This window comes from Ascaphus truei, chromosome 4 (assembly GCF_040206685.1).
Source record: "Ascaphus truei isolate aAscTru1 chromosome 4, aAscTru1.hap1, whole genome shotgun sequence".
NCBI lineage: Eukaryota > Metazoa > Chordata > Amphibia > Anura > Ascaphidae > Ascaphus > Ascaphus truei.
The window spans coordinates 125,419,100-125,439,593 of record NC_134486.1 but is presented as its reverse complement, the minus strand read 5'-3'; the positions used below and the strand labels follow the sequence as shown (position 1 = coordinate 125,439,593).

General features: G+C 42.1%; 1 protein-coding gene across 3 annotated transcripts in view; it reads right to left on the bottom strand.

Moving 5' to 3' along the window:
- The window catches only part of STRN (striatin), a 131,380-nt gene extending 115,950 nt beyond the window's left edge, over nucleotides 1-15,430 (bottom strand). For 2 of the 3 annotated variants that reach the window (XM_075596553.1, XM_075596555.1), the window contains exon 1: nucleotides 14,864-15,430. In XM_075596553.1, the coding sequence (XP_075452668.1) occupies nucleotides 14,864-15,151 (288 nt within the window). In that variant the 5' untranslated portion in view covers nucleotides 15,152-15,430. The remainder of the gene's footprint in view (nucleotides 1-14,863) is intronic. The other variant, XM_075596554.1, reaches the window with a different exon arrangement.
- Nucleotides 15,431-20,494: the final 5,064 nt, after the last annotated feature.

Genomic DNA, 20,494 nt, shown 5'->3' with positions numbered 1-20,494 from the left:
GAAGAACATTGCTGCCCGTCTGAAGTTGGCCAAAGAGCACATAGATGATCCACAAGACTTCTGGAACAATGTTCTCTGCACAGATGAGTTAAAAGGTAGAACTTTTTTGCCTCAATGAGAAACGTTATGTTTGGCAAAAACCAGCAATGCGTTTGAACAAAAGAACCTCGTCCCAACCGTCAAGCATGGAGTTAGGAGTGTGATGGTGTGGGGCTGTTTTACTGCCTCAGGAGCTGGATGGCTTGCCAGCAATGACAACTATGAATTCTGCATTGCATCAGAATATTCTAAAGAATGTCAGGCCATCTGTCTGGGAGCTAAAGCAAAAGTGGGTCATGCAGCAAGACAATGATCCTAAATATACAAGCAGATCTACAAAAGAATGACTGCAGAAGAAATTATGCGTTTTAGAACGACCTATTTAAAGTCTGGACCTAAACCCCATCTAAATGTTGTGGCAGGACCTGAAGCGAACTGCCCATGCAAGAAAGCCTTCAAATGTCAAGGAGTGAGAAGCAGTTCTGTAAGGAGGAATGGGTCAAAATTCCGCAAAACCGATGTGAGAAACTGACCAGCAATTACAGGAAATGCTTAGTTGAATTCATTGCTATTCAATGGGGTGCACCAGGTGCTGAATCTAAATGTACACATACTTTTCCACACATGCATATTGAATGTTGAATCATTTGTGGATAAATAAGTGTTGAAAAAGTAGCATGTTTTTGTGTCATTTGTTTGATCAGGTTACAGGCAGTCCTCGGTTATGACACAATGTGTTACTCAAAATGGCGTTGGATAGCGAAACGTTGTAAAGCGAAACACTTTTTCCCATAGGAACACTATTTAAATGAAAGGTTCTGTTCCTGAAGGCATTTTTAATACTAAAATACACAAAATATTTTACGCAGACAATAAGATATGCAGCACACACAAATTATATAGTGCATATACTGTATTATACATATAATATTACATAATATATAATATAATATATTATATAGTATAATATAGTATCATATATATATTATACACACAAACAACTTTGCGAAGCATCGTAAGAGCGTTGGATAAGCCGTTTTGGCGTTGTAAAAATGAACGTAGGTATGCATTGCATAGCGTTGGATAAGCCATTCGTTGTAAAGCGAAGCGTTGTAAAACGAGGACTGCCTGTATCTTTATCTATTATTAAACCTAACAGTTTAGGTTTAAAATATGTGAAAATCCTAAAGGGTTCACAATCTTTTTTGTTGTCTGTATATACATATACGATTGAAGCAAGGGGGTCTTCAGAGCTGAAACACGTTAATTTCAGCTCTGGGATCCATTGCCTCTGGAGATATTTACCTCCAATGTACTGCACAGTGGGTGTGACGCGGGAGGGAGCCTTACACTTTAACGCCCTGCTTGCTGAGGCGCAGCAGCTACCTGCAGCTACTTCGAAAGCAAGTATCTCCGGAAGAAGGGTGTCCCCGGAGCTGAAACTAAGGGGGTTCATCTCCGGAAATGCAGTACTTTATTCCTATAGAAAACAATTTTTACAAAAAAAATTTCAACGGCTTGGATTGTTCCTTTCAATTAATCTTTTGATAAATTCTGTGAGATTTGGCTCCCTGGGGAATCTTAAAAATGTCAGAACCATGCAATCAATGTAAATATGGCACAAAAATTGTACGTACACATGTACCCCACATCTTCTATTAGTTTTTGTATCTCTCCCCATTCACATTTATACATAATGAAAATATTCAAAGAAAACAGTTACAAACAAAATTGGGGTGAAACCGAGCTAGCTGAGCCAGAATGGGACTAACGTAGAATTGCAGGAAGGATATTACTGGAGTCATTGTTTTCCATTGTTGACTTCGTGTCAGTTTATACAACCTGGTGGTGGGGGAGCTGTGTTACCTATGGGTTACCACTGGCTCTATAGGATTTCACTCTAGGACAGGTTGATGTAGAATAATTGGCGCCAAAACGGCACAATGTGTTTTGGCTCCAATTTAGAAATGTATTTATGTGTTCACTTGTATCCTAACAGTAACTCTGTCCTGGCAAAAGTTCCCAGAATGAGAGTTGAACAAATGTGATTCATCACATTTTTATTCGAATAATGTGCTCGTGACATTTTAAGGCCAGGGCCACAAGACAGAATACAGACAAAAATAAATACAATATTAAAAGTGAAAGCACAGAGCAGGAATGACTACTTATCCATCCGAAACTACAAGTGCAGCTAGATACTGTTACAGTCGCAATATGTCCCAGAAGCATATTAACTCGTGTTAAGATCTGGCCCCCTTTTCTCCTCTATTTTTTTGAAGTGAAACTTCTTTAGTGGCACCTCTGATGGGATAAAACTGGATGATGTGGGGCGAAATGTGAAACGGAAGTGACGTCACGTAATGGACGCCACTCCGCTCACACCGACCCTGTCACATGTTGCGGCGGCGGCAATAGCCGCCGGCGCCGCTCCTAATCACCCCCCCCCGAGCCCCACACCCCCCCACACTGTGACATATGCGGCGGCGATAGCCGCCGCTCCTAACGGCCGCTGATATGCCGCGCATGCACAGTTGTGATGGCGCCGCTGACGGACGCCACACATGCGCAGAAGCGGCTGGCAGCGGCGTCGTTCCCCCCACATGGGTTCGCGAGCCCCCTGCGCTCGCAGGAAGCGGTGACATACAGCGCAACACACGCGGCACAGGGGCTCGGCGCCGGCTCCTGGAAGAAAGGGTGACCCGGGCGGCGCGCATGTACCCCGCGGGGGGGGGGAAGGGTGTGCGCAGAATTTGTGGCGGGGGGGGTGCGCAGGATTTGTGAAGGGGGGGGGTGCGCAGGATTTGTGAAGGGGGGGCGCAGAAGGGGAGGGGGAGAAGTGGTGCTCAATTTTACACCCCGCCCCTGGCTGCAGCAGGACACACACACTGACTTCCCCCCCCACCCCACTCCCACATCCCCCCCACACACACACTGACTGACCCACCCACACCTCCCCACACACTGACTGACCCACCCACACCTCCCCACACACTGACTGACCCACCCACACCTCCCCACACACTGACTGACCCACCCACACCTCCCCGCACACTGACTGACCCACCCACACCTCCCCACACACTGACTGACCCACCCACACCTCCCCGCACACTGACTGACCCACCCACACCTCACCACACCACCGCACAGCACACACAGCTTTTTTTTAAATTATTTTTCTAGTGTTTAAAAACATGCTTTCCTTAAACTCCTGAGGTAACCTGGTATCCATTATACTGCTTTGGGGCCGCTTTATTTTAACCTCCCAGACACTTAATATGTCTAGGCCACAGCATGGTGCCTCGGGCTGCGCTGATCAGCGCTCCTGCTCTGCCTCGTCTGCTCAAACTGCAGCTTTTTTGTGTCCTGGCAGGCGAGGCAGTGAGCGCGCTTTGGGGGTGGGGTGGAGGCGTGTCGGGAAGCGGAGTGGAGGCGTGGCGGGAGGCGGGGCTAGTCCCTCGCTCCCATTGGATGTGAGCGGTCACGTGACCGTTCCTCCGCTTCCCTGAGCGGCAAATTTGAAATTTGCCTGTCTCTCCAAAATATCTGAGCCTCCGCACGCATGCGGAAGCGGCTACTAAAGCCGCGCTGATGACAGATGCAGGGGGTAAGTGCATCTGCTCAGCGCGGCTCAGCACAGCTTAATCTACTATGTCCCAGGCCTTATGCTTACACCTCATAAACAAAGCACCAGATTTAAAAAAAAAAAAAAATAAACGGCTCTGCAGAGGGCAAAAGATCTCTCTTAAAATAAAAGAAAATGTTGGCAAATCAGAGTGGATTGCGGTTTTAAGCACTACTTAACTGATCAATAGACCAATTATGGCATTATAAAAGTAGCAACATACACGAAATCAATCACTTTACATGTGTTTGGTACAGCCAAATGGCGTTTTTTTTTTAAATATAATTGTTGAAATAGTTAAACATTCGCTCTCTTGCAGGGTACTTAATGATTCTAGTATTATGTAATGCTCAAGGCGTAATTCCTGGAAAATAAAAAAACATGCCAAATTGAAGGGATTATTCGTCTAGAATTAGTAGATGGCGACACAAATTAGTCAATCTTACATTGAAAGGTTTTTGGCTGAAATAATTGCTTCTTTTTTATATCCCACACTTTACTCCACATTTTCTGTGAAGAGCTGTGTACATGGCTTCTATTTAAATACAAATGTACATTACCGAACAAAATTAGGGAATGGAAAGCAGTGAATGGTTTATCATTTCCTGTTAAAAGAAAATAGTGTATTCCAAGCATTGATTGTTATGAACAGTGTAAAATGCTATTACTACAATAGGAGATAACGGAGCAAGCCGATTTATTTGACCTTTATATTCCCCATAAATGGGATGAAGGGAAAAAAATGAATTTGCAAAATATTTCCGTACTCAATACTTTTTATTTAATGTTAACCGGGACCCATAAAAACAAACAGAAAATAGATTTTGCTTAAAAAAAAAAAAACAAGTCATGATTATTTTAAAATACAAAATGGGCAAATAGCTTTACTGGATTTATAAGTTGGGTACCTTTTCATCTAAAGGGCTAAATGAAGAAAGCAAGATAGTTCCGTGTACTGTACAACAAAACAATTTTACAATAATATTTGAAGTTGAATCATTTAAGGGCCAATCGGTGTTATAGGTAGTAAAAAATAAACTATGAAACAACCCCATTAATGAACCATTCCGTATTCTATGTAGATCACATTTGGGACAGCTGGTTCTCTCTCCAAATTGCTGTGTCATTGATGCAGTGAGCACCATGTAAGAAGCACAGAAAGTAGGACTCCAATGCCAGAATGACTTTGGGGTAGCAATGGGGATGCCTTGATTATGCAGTAGGGGTTCTACATTCATTCATTTCAATCAAGGGGTTCATTTTCCAAATACTCTGACATCAGTACATAGCGTATGTGGAGATTCTGTTCTGTGCACTGATCAGCGACTCCCACAGATGCCATGTATAGGGTGAAAGTCACAGCAGAACTGGGGTAGATATAAATAGCACACTCAAAGCCGGGGGGTGGGGGTGAGAAACGGAGTAGCAACCAGGCATAATTGCAACACGTGGCTTCAAATTTACCTTTACAATAGGCGTACTCTAGGTATACCTTATGTCAACACAGTCGTCAGCGGAAGCAATAAACGATCTATTCAGAGCAAAATTAAAAAGTCATAAATGAATGCATATAATTAACCCGATGTATACTTAAATCCTGTAATTGTTCCAAAACATATTATTGTTTAATTTTGACTATGCACTTAATGTTCACTAAATACTCTACTAAATGCCTCGGGTGTTTTTTTTCCCTGGAGATTATAAAAAGACTTAAAAGCAAATAGTATGGATAACTGTACAGCATTCTCATTTAGTACAACACTACAGCCAGTGTTGAGGCATTATTTTTAAAATTAACAGTGTGTAGTATTACTCCTCCAGGACACTAAGATCTAATAAAAACCTTTTCCAAGATAAAAAAATTTGCTGCACACAAACTTGATCAATAGTCTTGGCAATGTTCTTTTTGCCGTTAGTGGTTAGGTGTATTGGATCCACACAAGAATCCTTCATAGTTACGTTTTGTGGCTCTCTCCATGGTCCACATGTTATTTCCCCTACTGAAATGTGCTAACACATGGAGGCACAAATGAATTAAATGCCCTAAGCACTTAACGGTCTAGCACATTTGGTCGCGGCTGTTTCGCCGCCCGAAGCTGGCGCTGCCAGCCACGTCGTCGCTAAGGTAAGTGTCTTAGCCTTAAACCCCCTACCCTAGAACCCCTTAAATTAACCCTCTACCCTAAAGAATAATTAAAATGACCTTGGAAGCAGCCGGTGGCAGGGATTCCAATGGCGGATCGGCTGCAGTGGTGGGGTGAGTTAGGCTACGCCTATAGTGCCGCCGACGGCAACGCGACAGTTGCTGGAAAATCAAATCGTGATGACTTCCAACGATCGCGACCAATCCATTGCTCAGTCGCGCCGCGCTTACTATAAGCGCAAGTGACGGCGGCAATGCATTTGTTTTGCCGCAACGTCGCGTCGCTGTCACTATAAGCGCAGCCTTATGGCGAAGCGCCGACAGCCATTTGCCCCGTTACCCTTACTAGGGCCACATATTACAGGTACAATCCTTTGTCAACAAACCTCTTGTAAAGCATTTAATCTAATTGGCTAAAATGTGACTGGTTTAGAAATTAAGTTTTTCTTAGGATTCTTAGGATCCTCAAAATTGGGAAGTGTTTGACACTCAAATGTTTGCTCTACTGTTCGGTCCACCCTGTTCTTAGCAGAAAGGCAATAAAGATAGGAAGTCAAACAGGGAGCCTCGTCTGTGCAAACTACACACAGTGACAAACAAAGCGGGAGTAACCAGAGGAATCAAACCACTCCCATGTCCCAGTACACCGTGTTTACAAACCGACTTAAAACAAATATTTGAAAATATAATATATTAAACATGTCACTGCCATTAGTACATTTTGGCCCTGGTGGGCTTTAAGGTATCCAACAGCTATCAAGTACAGTGTATAGTTATATGCATGGACCAAAAAGTTCATAAGTCATACAGAATGCGAGTGTAGACAGAGAGAATAATCCACTGGGTTGCTGGTTGATATAGATATATAAAAAAATAGATTTTCTGCACATTAAGACGTCTCTTGAGAGGTAACCCTTCTATTTTGCAGTTTCAGGCAAGACTGGGGGAGAAATAATGTAGGCAAAACAGATGCCATCCTTCTCCTTAATCCCATTATCTCTTCAAGGTTGAGGGGTGTAGAACAGATGAGGACATGTTCACTTGGCTTCGACTTTATATGCATCGCATCCAATAGTTTTTACCCAAAAAAGAATTGAACATAGCAGAGGTCTTGTGGGCAAATGAATGGTGTGCTAAAGCTTAGCTTCCTTTTGTGGATCTGTGATGCAAGTACATGGGATGACTGTGACAATCCCTAATATTCTAGAGGGCACCAGTCAACATAAAAGGAGGTATTAAACAATGATGGGCAGGCAAGAAGAGGAGGGTGTAGTCAGGTTTCTAAATAATTGGACCTTGAAAGCTATAAACTAGGTATGGAATTTAAACTACTAAAACAGGGGCAGGGCTAAGTCTATGCTCTAAACATCTTAAGTCAAGAAGCGATCAAAGTCTAAGGGTTGAAAGGTACTGATATTTTGTAAACATGGCAAACTGAAATATGGGAGAGGGGTTTGATTTCCTCTAATTACTCCTTTTTGTGTGATATCCATGTGGTGAAGAAGTTACACACGCATCTTTCCAACAGCCTTATTTTTAATTAATCTGTTAGGCAGAGTGTGAGGTAGAGGCACTGACCCGTTCTTCATAATGCCATCAGATGTCCGGTACTTCAGTGTCAAGCAATCACTCCAGGAGCGATAACATGATAGGAGCCGGCCCCAGTTCACGGAAACGGAATTGGAGGGAACTCCTATAAAAAGAGTACGTGTCCAACATATAAGGGCCCCTGACGTGCCAGGGCCAATGCTGTACCAGGTAAACCATTAGGGCACTTCAAAAATTAAACTATATTGCCTACCTTTATGAGCCAATAGAGGTTGAAAATTAGCAAAACTAGCTTTCAAATGAGTGAGAAGTATGGATTTTCTGCTACATTTACTACAGTTCTAAAAGTGAACAAAAACTGCTTAATGGGGAGAGGCAATGTCTTTCTGGGCATCAGGAAGCAAATGGCTTTGCAGGTTTCAAATAAATCGGATTAAATGCAGATCTGTTACAATAAAAATGTAATCTCCAAATCTCAGCAATTAAAATGCTGGACCTCAGTAGCTGTGGATATGTACTAAATGAGTAAAATAATTGGTTAGGATTTATCCAAAGAAACTGCAAAGTGAAAGCGATAAATGAAAAATAATTTGCAATATCAGGGCCCGGTTATTTCTAGATTTATGAATCGAGACAAAATGCATCAAATTCCTTTCTAGTCCTTTTACAATAACTTATTGAAAACATAATATATTCTTCATATCACTGAGGATTTTAATTGAGCTGCAAAAAAGGATTGGGTGCATCAGTCCCCCTCTGACACAGGGGAGCAAAAGGTAAGATCCTTCACTATTCTCAATGGTCACTTTCTCTGTTTTATTCACTAAAGATTGCTCCCTCTGATAATTATCAGTCCTCCCTTCCAACTCTGACACTCATTTCATTGAAGATTTTCAAAACTTCTCCACATCCTCCAAAGTCTTATTATTCCAAAGACCTACACACCATTCATCTGCTCCCACCACAACTCAGCTTTCTCATCTCTCCTCTGAATGACTAACCTTAAAATGTTGTTCACAACTTGGCATTTTCCTCTTCTCTGCTGTTCCTAAATGCAGGCACTCACTCCTTTAGACCCCAATCTTTGCGAACACCAAAACCAGCTTAATTTGCTCCAGTGCTCATGCCTCATCACTGGAGGAAAAATTGCACACCCATGTGGACTTCATTACAACTTCCTTGTCTCTTGTTTTAAACACACCTACTGTAGAATTCTACTTCTTGTCTCATACTCGCTTTGTTTTCTGTGTTCAACTCCCTCCTCAAACCTCCCAATTCTTGTTCAGTCTCCTTTACTGCTCACGATTTTACTGAGCCCCATAAAAGCAAAGTTGGGGATCAATTCCAGTTTCCTACAGGACCTTGCCTCCGGTCACCATTAGACCGCGATTATAGTTGTGTCACGCATGACGTCACGCGCCTACCGCTCGTGCGAACCCTGCACTTAGGTCCGCGGCAACAGGAAGGTTTGGTAGAGGCGAGGCGTGGCGTCATGTGGAGTGGTGCACCCTCATTGGCTGAACCGCGCACGTGACCCGGCCATCGCGCGACAGACAATTCTTTGTTTTGCTGGGAATCGCGCTCACGGTTGGACTTCTTTGCCCGTATGCTCTATGGGCAGCATCATGAGGATACATACATTTGTTCCGGAGGTGTGCAGAATCGCGGCCTTAACCACTCTTGACCTCTTCTACAAGGCCAAAGAAACTATAGACTCCTCACTTATTTTCTCCTACCTCCCAACTACATGCTCTCTGCTGTTCATGCCCCAACTATAACACACTAACAGTTCGACTAACATAGGAAACCTTTGCGCAAAAAAAATTAAAAAAAAGAGAAAATATTTACCAAGTGTTATAGATGTTTGGAGCAAAATATCTCAATGAACCGCCACTCACAATCAGTAAAGATCAGAAGGACACAAGCACACTATTAAAAAAAATAATAATAAACAGAAAATCATGAAAAGTACACTCACATAACGGACAAGTCACAAAAGGAGAAGATAGCAAAGGTTTTGTGGGAAAGTCCCTTTATCAAAACATTGCTGCAATGTATTTACACCTCTGCTACCATCTCCTTTTTGTGACTCGCGCGTGATAGCGATGTATTTTTCATATAGAAATTGCATTTTTAAATAGTGTGCTTGTGTTCTGTATTACCTTTTTAATCATCTCTCGCCTAACTTTTCCATCTGCATTCACACAATCCCTGACAACTACTTTTCCAAAAGAAAAAACCCCCAACATCTCTTCACCATAATTCTCTGTCGATGTTTACTTCCTTCTGCTTTCAACCTCTATGGATATCTAGATGTACATTCTCAAACAACCGACTCCACTCACTGTCTTCTTGACCCTTTGCAATAAGTCTTTCGACCTGCCCACTCCACCAAAACAGCACTCACCGAGGTTACCAATGATCTTAAAATGAGCAACCTTGCCAAAAGGTTGATTACTAGGTTAAGCGACACCTCAGAAATATACCAAATTTTGTACATCCTATGACCCTTTAATCAAGCAAACTTGGCTGCCTGAATCCTCAAATACATCAGATGCATACATAGATTTCAAAAGCAAAGAGAAATTTGAAAGCCTTCTTCAAGTTGTAAACTATACATTGCTACCGTAAAACAAATGCAAAAGCCTACCAGTAAAGAAGTACAGTAGTAACCTACAGACACACATTGATTAGAGCAAACAGTAATTTATCATGTATCAAGGCACCTAATTCCAATGAAGATACACACACACACACACACACACACACACACACACACACACACACAAAATGAGTTGGAAGCAAACTTCTGGTGTATCTTCAAACAACAAATGTATTACCCAAACATGCAAGATGTAGTTATTATGCAGCATTGTAGAAGATGCAATAAATATATTTTGTGAATGCAGCCCTGAATCAAAATGTAAGTTGTTACCTGTTGTTCGATTGCAACATTCACTTTTCATATAGTAAGGCAAGGGTCCCCAAGCCTTTTTTGCGTGCTCGCAAATAATTTTTATAACTAGTTGATAATACAGCATAGATCAGGGGTGTCCAACAAGCCGACCGTGAGCTACACCGGTAGCTTGCCGCACTGCCGCAAGTCGGGCCCAACTTCCGCACCAACAAGCAAGACGGCGCGGCACTGGAGGCCTCCCCCCAAGGTGTGTAGTGTGTGTGCGTGTAGTGTACGCGCATGCACATTGGTCGGTGCTCGCCACTCATCAACTGTCAAGTGCCTTTGGGCACAAAAAGGTTGGGGAATCCTGTAGTAAGACATGCACATTTTAGTGGAGGAATTTGTAAAGATTAAAATGTTCCGGTATCTACTAATCAAGCACACCCACGAGTGATTGCTGGATGTAAGTCAACTGCAATCGTACAAGCATTCACAGTGTCACGTGCTGCTTGTCACAAGGATTTTGAATCACAACATGTAACATTGAAAAGCCATTTATCACGCAATTGCGCTTTCCTTTTTCAATTTACTTTCTTGCTGCTTCAAACATATGAAACCTGGTAATAGAGTTTCTTAAATGTGTAACATTTGTTTGCAAACAAGGTTTATATGCTACATTAGCGGACAACCCTGGGGAAAAAATTGTTTTCAATCCTATTATAATATATAATGTTTTGCTATGTCAAAGCTAAAAAGGTGCACGTTCAAAATACCGCTCGGCATTAAATGTAAAGAAAAATCAAGTATTACACACAGCCCTCAATCGACTTCAGTACAGCAGACAGAGGGAACAGTCACACACTGCTTTGCAATTGTAGCAGTAAGAGGGTAAAAATGCAGGGTGGTCCTCTAGCAAATAATCAGCTGCTGCTATGACAAATGCTAAGACTCCTATCTCGGAAATCAGTGGGGAGAATTAAGGAAAATCTCCACTAGCAAATATTGCGATGAAGAGAACTCGTTATCTCAGCGCGGAAGTAGTTACCGAGTAAAGAACAATGTTACTGCACATGTTGTTGAACACCTCATCTCTTTCCCACCACAGAAAACAGAGCAATGTTCTATAGAGCTAAAACATTACTGTGACTTCCTCAGTCTGCTTTGGAATTTGAGGAATGATAGATATGCCTGCTTTCTGAATGCTTGACAGTCTCCAATAAGGGGAAAGAAAGCTTTTGCTACACACCCTGGCTGTTTAGGAGCTGTCCCCTATTTCTTATTTTATTTTGTACGGAAAAAAGTGTGTTATGTTTGTTATGAAGGGCACATTTCATCCCTAAGCGAGAGTTTTTTTCACACTCAAATTAGTTTACTTTACATATTTGCAACAAATGACTGCTATATATTTTTTTTCATTTAACAAATAAAGTGTGTTTTCCTTTTTTCACATCAAGAGCCCTCTATGGGAAAACAGATAATTATGTGAACTTTGCACTGCACACAAAGCATGGAAAATATAGGAATTTACTGTGGTAATAAAAGCATTTGTAATTCTAAATCTTCATGGTAAATAGATACCAATGGTGCAGTCACACAGGATCAAAACTAAACAGAGGTGCGTTTACCTGCTTAATACAAGGCAATTAATGATCTATTTTTTTTTTAATTTTAAAACCAGAACACTAGCACAGATATTAAAATGTTATTCCCGCCTAGGAAAGTCCAGGTACAGCACAGGTCCCGAATCAAAAAATATTTAATAAGTCAAAGTGATCCGACGTTTCAGCTACGTGAAGGTGAGGGATCACCTTGATAAAGGCTGCGTGATGTAGCTGAAACGTCAGATCACAGACAAATATTTTTTGATTCAGAATACCATTGTGCCTGTACTTTCCTCAGAGGACTTTCTTCTGGCCTCTACAAGACATCGCTTTATTAAGCAGAGCACCGGCTTATAGGATTTCTTTGGACTTATTTTGATAGTGTGCGCATTGCTCTCATCTTGTACATTCCCACTTAGGACCTAAGTTTCCTAATGGAATTGTATGTGGTTCACAGAATTATTATTTTTTTTCTCGTTGTTTCCATGGATACCTAAAGCATAGGAACATTTTTACAACATAACTATTAGTTCGTAGGACTATTTATCGATCCATGAACCTACACTACAACTCTTATTTTCTAAATACATTTGAACGCATCATTAATCAAACAGAATCAGAAAAGACAAGAAGCATGGGATAAGCATACATTTCAGAGGACTCCAGCGAGGGGAAACATTTTTTTTACAGGATAAGAAACTGCTAGTTTAAGTGTTATTTACTTTTTTTAGTAAGCCAATTATATTGAGGTTTGTTTGCTCTAAAATACTTTAGTCTGGAAATGGTCATGATCTTCCCTGGCGCTAAATGGGGTATTACTCATTTGATCCAGCTCAGTTATAAGGTAATCAGATCTACCCCTACAATAAAGCTGTATGGACAGTCAAAGACCATACTTTTCCCCATTACAATAGCTACATACACAGCAAAGAAAATGTTCCAAAATTATTTTAAATTACTTGTCTTTTTTTGGCATGAATCGCATAAATTATTGAACACATATCTGGCATTCGTTCAGTTTGATTCTAAATAGGATTTATTTTTTAGAATATTTAATGAACATATTGATAAACTGACAAGGTGCTTCAGCGACTGTACCATTAAACTAAAAATAGCTGTAGAGGGTGGAGGGAGGTGGAAAAAGAATGGTACTAAAGCTCAACCCCGTTACAATGCAAATCCGCTTATAACGCGATGCAAGCGTGGCTCCCAATTTTCGTATTTATGAATACTTGACAACACGATTATTGGTGTCTTAAATACTTTATTGTACAATGCATACAATTGTACATTATTTCTAACGCGATCCGCTTATAAAACAATGTGATTCTTTGGACCCCAAGTACAGTTATAAGGGGGTTGAGCTGTATTCAGTATGCAATGCATTGATTCTCCAACATTTACTTCTCACACACCACTTCAATAAATATAACCGTGTTTAGTACTACCACAACTTATAAAATGTTTTAACTACTCGACTCTTTCAGGTAATCAGTTGTAAGTGGCACACTGGCCTTCCAGCATCATGAGCATGTAAAAATCCCTTGTGTAGGGATCACATGGTCGTAGTCCTCTTCTGTTCAAACCACTGCTCGCGTAGATCGACATACACCCTCTATACCTTACGTATGAGCAAAACAGTGATGACCACTGCATGTCGATTGTGACATACAGTAGACTTCCAAAGTGTGGGGGAAACAGTTTCAGGCGAGGAGAATACTGTTTGTGCAACCAACACTACATAGACAAACAATTTCTTCAAAGTACTGGTCTCCTCTTGGAGGAGGTGATGAAAGGTCCATATGGGACTTTAAATGGTGTATTTCCACTGTTCTTGGCTGTCACATTAAATGGAGAATTACATTATTACCTTATGAGTAGAGTTCTACTTTGTATCTCTGTCTTAGAGGAGAGCTGTACTTTGCAGAAATTGTTTGACATTCAGTAGACACCATAAAGGCACCCAAGTGAGGACCACATAGATATACGTGAAATAATTAAAATGTGGCATAGTTTCTGATTTGCTGGAAGTGACAGAAAAGCAACAAGTCTACAGGAGAAAGCTTCCTGTAGAGTTTATGGGACCACCACTAGTGTATTAAACTAGGATATGTCAACTATGTGACATTTCATATACGCTATATTGCTATGGTGATTCTTAGTCACACACCAAACTGTAGAGTTGCTTAAGATCAGACCCTTATGAATAAGAGATGACACGTTATTTGGGTGCTCCCTTGATCCAGGGAGAAGGTAGGGAATTAGTAAGTGCATCACCATGCCACAGCCTAGCAGCAAAAACTCACTTGCTGCTACTCGGCAATCAGCTGGTGACAGGGAATGGATTAAAAAGGCCCATCTCAAACAGCAATCTAATGACAGAAGTTTAATGAGTTTAAGTCTAGGTAAGAAAGCCCTGAGAAAACAAACCTCAAAATATTACGCCAAACAAGGATCACACTAGAAAGGTGTGGGAGTGAAGGAGATAATGACCCAACTTGTTTGCTCAACTCCAATCACAAGGTAATCAAATGTACACACGCTCCTTGACTGGTCAACCCCCACTTGGAGGGGCAGGTGGGTCAAGGAGACCAAGCTGGAGATCTGGGTAGCAAAACCCATCTTAACCTCTCCCCTGACAGCACAAAACATTGCAATGCAAGGACAGGTCAAGTGTTTAACTTCAGGTTACATATGGTTAACAAACTTCCAGGGTGTGCAAAATCTTTAAAAAAAAAAAAGGGGGGGGGTTGAATAGGCACACCATAAATATGCAAAATTTGTCTTATCACTTATTTTTATACAGTGGCACCCTCTCCAGCAGTCTTGCTTGTTCTAGTTAAGTGTGTGCCCCAATAACTTCACTATATCTATATGTATCTACCCACATAAATACCCAATTTTCTCATTGATCTGCCGCTGTCTGCAGCATTAATCACGTACCCCCCCCCCCCCCCCCCACCCCCCGGGATCAGAGACCTCAGTGACTGTCAGCCCGTGTTTACCTGCAGCTCGGCCTTCTCCACCTCCCACTGGGCTCTCTCCACCTCGAAGCGGGCCCACTCGTGCTGCAGGAAGTGCAGGATCCCCGGGATGCTGTACTGGGCCCTCCCAGCCGCCCCGGTACTTCCACTTAACGCTCCCGCTGCATCTCCCCCAGCCTCGAACCCCTTCCCGCCTCCGCCGGGGCCCCCTACACCGCCGCCACCACAAGCTGCCCCTCCTGCAACGGCGGACAGCAACGAGTTGTTATTGTTGTTGAAGAAGACGCCGGGTCCCGCCTGATCGTCCATGACCGCGGTCACCGAGCCCGCAACCGTCCCCGGGGTTCGGCGGGGGGGGGCGGCGCGCGCGAGAGAACGTTCACGGTTAGGGGAAGGTGGGGGGGGGAGCGCGCGCGTTACGTCACGCACGGAACGCCCGCCGCAGCAGCTAGTGCTGCTGCTATATCTTCTATATCTCTCGCCGCAGCCCGGGCTTCTGCTGCTGTCGCCCACACTCGAACCCCCGAGCAGGAGACGCAGGGCTGGGCGCGTCCTGTGCTGTACTCTGACAGCGGCGCGGTGACGTCACGCGCGCGCGGAAGAGTCGCAAACATTTGGAACCACCCTTTACCGACGAGCTTCCTGGTTGTGTTTTTTTTTTTTAACACACAAATCTTTATTAATCTGCAGAGAACAGGACAATGTTTTTCTCTGTCATGCTACGGCCTGTGACCTGTGCGGCTATCTGCGTCGGTTAGCTCCACTCTCTGTCTCGTTGTTTGTCTCCACACACGCATTTACTTATGGGTTTGTTATTGTTTGTGTAACAGCAGCTACCTCATGGGCTTTTTCTGCTCGTGTTGTAGGGCAGAGGTCATCAGTTGCGCATCACGTGACCGCGTGGGTGTGCTGGACGATGTGCTGGATGTGTTGGGTGTGCTGGATGTGCTGTGGCACGCACAAGGTTAATAGGTGAAGCTGGTATTTCACAAAAACATGAACCTGTCGGATAAGTACAGTACAGTCGGATACAGATGTGTCAAGTCTGTCTATTTTTTCAGTAAATATTGCTGAGTTAGGGCAGGTGTGCACAAAAGGGGGGGGGCGGTTACAGAGGTTCTGCGCTCTTACCAAGGCATTTAAATGAAATGCCGGGGAAAGCGCGAGGGCCCTGTTACATACTTACCTTGGCTTTGGGCGCCACGGGGTCATATGACGTCACATGACCTGCAGCGTCATTTGACGCCGCGTCGCCATGGCAAGGTGTGTCAAATGACGACGCTGGGTCACATGGCGTCACGTCACATGACGCTGGTTCCTAGGTAAGGGGCGGCGCGAGCACTGGGGCTGAGCAGGCGGGGGCGCAGCCAGTTTTTCACACCCCTGATTTAGGGCATAATTTAATATGCTGTGATAGCGCCACTATTGGCTGAACCCCCCTCCACCCTTCAAGACTGAGTGTTTCCATCTCAATTTCAGCTATATTGTCTAGAAAATACACAACTATTGCGCTACACCCCAAAACATATCCAATATATCAAATATATAGATAACGCTTATAAACGACTGAGACAAAAAAAAACACAGAGAAGTACACAGACACACACACAACAGTGAGGGTGAAACAGACTCAGACAGACACAATCACAGAACAGATAACAGTCAGCATGTACTTACTGTGTGTGTTGTATTTGAACAAGTGGCTGCACCGCCAGGAACATTCAAACTCGTTTCTCCCGCCTGTGCAGTTGCTTATATTAGCTTGTAGTCCGTCCCACTCCCTGCCCATGAGGAAGGCCCTGATTGGATCCATTCTCCCCATGACCCCCTGACTCAATGGGCCGGGGCCGCCAACACAGACTTTTCCCCCCCTGTTGGCGGGCCTGCCAGGATGTGTGCAGGAAAGCCTGATATATTTGGTCTTTTTCACTCTATGGTAGGGAGTCACTAAAGGGTTACCTATTTTGTTTAAAAAAAATCTCAGTTTTTTGTTTCTTATTGGCCTCGGTTTCCAATTTATCTACGGTCATTAGCTGAGTGAGATATGTTTTAACCGTGTCCAAGTTTGGAGGGTCATACTTTACCCATTGCACCATTATAGACTTTCTAGCTGCCAGGAGTATAATTTCATCAATACTTGGGATTCCTGAGTCCCCATTAACTTCTTTCCACCCCTCCATGTTCCCAAATAAAAGCGATAGCGGTTCCTTCACAGTTACCACTATTGTCATGTATACATATTAGACCTTGGTCCCAAAAATCAGATATACATGGGCATTCCCATAGGCAGTGTTTTCGATCCTCTTTAATAAGCAGAAATTTCAGGCATTTATTTTTGTCTTTTTCTATCTGTTTATATGGGATATCAAATGCATAATATGCTCTATGTAGTACTTTAAATTGTAATTCACTCCATGTCTCTGATTCTACCCAATCCTACCAGCAAAGAGTCAATCTCTGTTATTTCTGGGAAGTCCTTGTTCCACTTGGCTGCTACTTTTTTCAATTGCTTGCCATGGTCTTTATCTCGGATCCAATCATATAATTCAGAGATCAAATATGTAATATTATTTGCAGTCCTAAAGTAGCTATCAAACATGTTGTTTTCTAATATCTCTTTCTTATAGTTTTCTAGGCTCTTACAGTAATGTAAGATCTGCATGTAGGGGAAGTAGTGAGATTGTCGGAATTCCATCTTAACTCTGAGCTCTTCAAATGACATAAAGTGTTCCCGTTCTGTATCTACCAGCTGCCCTATATTTTTATTCCCTTGGTTTCCCACGTCTTATACAGTATATATTTTGAGATCGACCTGGTTCAAATTTCATGTTACCTTGTATAGGCAGAAATGTGAATATTTTGTCGTTCATTACACACTTTTTCTCAGTGTCTTCCACGGGGCCCGTGCATCTTTTATCAGTGGATTTCCTCTAATTACTAAAGGGATATTTCCCCAAGGTGTGTGTAGGATCTCTTTCAGCATCATTAGCAGCACCATTTGTTCCTCGACTTTCGTGCAGGAATATATTTCTTTGTCCATTAGCCAGTCTCCGATATGCCTAGCTATGCATACTAAATTGTACTTTCTAATGTCGTGTAAACTCCCTCCACCAAGTTCCTTTGGGAGAAATAGTTTTGACATTGCAATTCTATTTCTGCCTTTGTTTCATACAAACGTATCCATTGCACTATTAATCAATTTTATGCAGGGCCGCCAACAGAAATCATGGGGCCCAGGACAAATGAAAGGAGCAGCCCCACCCCCACCCCCCTTAGCGTACCTACCGCGAAAAAAAATATTTTTAGCACACAACTTTTTTCTTGTTAATAAAAAAACATTACAATCTCAGTTTTGGAGGCATTAACTATAAACCCCATACATTTTCCATATTCTTTAAGTCTCATATTTATTTAACCGATGTTTCGGATTAGAGACAAACATCAGAAGGTTATCTGCAAAAAGAGCCAACTTCACTCCCTTATTTCCTATTACAATGCCTTTATAGTCTGCCATGTCCCTAAGGTACATAGCCAATGGTTCCATTGCTATGTTGAATAGCAATGGCGACAAGGGACACCCTTGCCTTGTTCCTCTGTATAAATTGAATTCCTGGGAGAGTATTCCCGCTGCCATAATCCATGCCTTTGGACCCTCATACATAGTTTTAATCATGTTAAGAAGCATACCCGATATTCCCATTCTTTGAAGTATATAAAATAAAAATTCCCATCTAACTATCAATAGCTTTTTCTGTGTCTACCGAAGTAATTAAATTGTTCCTATTATCCTGTGGATTTGGTTTGGTCCAATAAAGGGCTCCTAATGTTTTTCTTATGTTCTTCACAGAATATCTAACCTTTACAACCCCTGTCTGATCTTTATGGATCAGACCTTGTAATACTGCGGCCAGCCTCTGCCAGAATTTTTAAGATACTTTTAGCATCCTGATTTAATAAGGATATGAGTAGATATGAACTTGGAACAAGAGGTTCTTTACCTCCTTTATTTAAAATTCTGCTGAAAGCTGTTTTCCCTGTTTCCAAATATTCCCCTCGTCTACTATCTCCTTGAAGGCGTTTTGCAGATGTAGCCCTACCTCTGGCCCCAAGATCTTATAGAAGTCGGCCATAAAGCCATCAGGCCCTGGTGCCTTCCCATTTTTACGTTTCTTTATGACAGACTCTATTTCTTTCCTGCTAATCGTACCGTTAAGTTCTTGTAGCTCTTCATTCGTTATTTTTGGAACTTTAATCCCTGTAAAAACTTGCCTTGAGGTACAGTACATCATCCTGCTCACTGGTAGTATACAGATTTTGATAAAAGTCCCTAAACACTGTACATATTTCTTCAGGAGCTGATGTTTGTTCACCTGAAGCTTTACGCATCCTAAATGTGTGTTTTGGCTGTGTAGCTCGTCTAACTAGATTTCCTAATAATTTACCTGCCTTGTTACCGTACTTATAAAGGTTAAGGTCTCTAAATTGGAGCTTTTTTTCCCCTTTCTGTATAGCCATATTTCATATACATCGTTTGCTTCCATGTATTTGTCCTTGTTTTCTGGGGTTGGATTTTGTTTAAAGTGACATAATGCCCTGTTCAGCACCTTGCTAGATTTAATGTATTCTGTTTCTTTTCTGCGTTTGTTCATGTATGCTAGAATATTGCCTCTCATTACCGCTTTAGCGGTTTCCCAATACAATTTTGCCTCATTTTGGTGTATAGCGTTTGTTTCCTGGAAATAGTACCAGCTATTGAGTAGGAAAGCTTTAAACTCCTCATTACTATGAAGATAAGATGGAAATCTACAGATTCTATCTTTGTGTTCCCTGAGCCCTAAATTATTTATTTATTATTTATTTATAAAATATTTTACCAGGAAGTAATACATTGAGAGTTACCTCTCGTTTTCAAGTATGTCCTGGGCACAGAGTTAAGACAAATAATACATGGTTACAAATACAGTTACATAAATGAACAGGATATACATTATATACAAGACATTGCATGCACAGTTAAAGAAAATATATATTATGGGCGTATGAAACAGTTACAGACCAGATTAAAATGTGAGACGGCCTTAGATTTGAAAGAACTTAAACTGGTGGTGGATGTGAGAGTCTCTGGTAGGTGGTTCCAGTTTTGTGGTGCACGGTAAGAGAAGGAGGAGCGGCTGGATACTTTGTTGAGCCTTGGGACCATGAACAGTCTTTTGGAGTCTGATCTCAGGTGATAAGTGCTGCATGTGGTAGGGGTGAGGAGCTTGTTCAGATAGCTGGTTAGCTTGTCCATAAAGAAATTAAAGGCAAGGCAATTTAAATGTTTCTCTAATCATACTGGTGCGTGGTCTGATATGACTATATCTTCAATCGCCATTGCGTACACCTTATCCATCATATGGTGGATTGTTAGAATATAGTCTATTCTTGAGAAGGAGTTATGCGGGTGAGAGAAATGTATATTCTCTCTCAGTGGGGTTAAATAGCCTCCAGCAGTCTAACAAACCCAATGTTTCTTGTAACAGCCCTATGCTTCTCTATGCAGATCTTGATTTTCCTGATAAATCTTATCTTAATCTAAGAATGGATCACTGACAGCATTAAAATCATCCCCCACAATTAGGTTACGTCCTGTTTCTTTCAACAATTTATCAG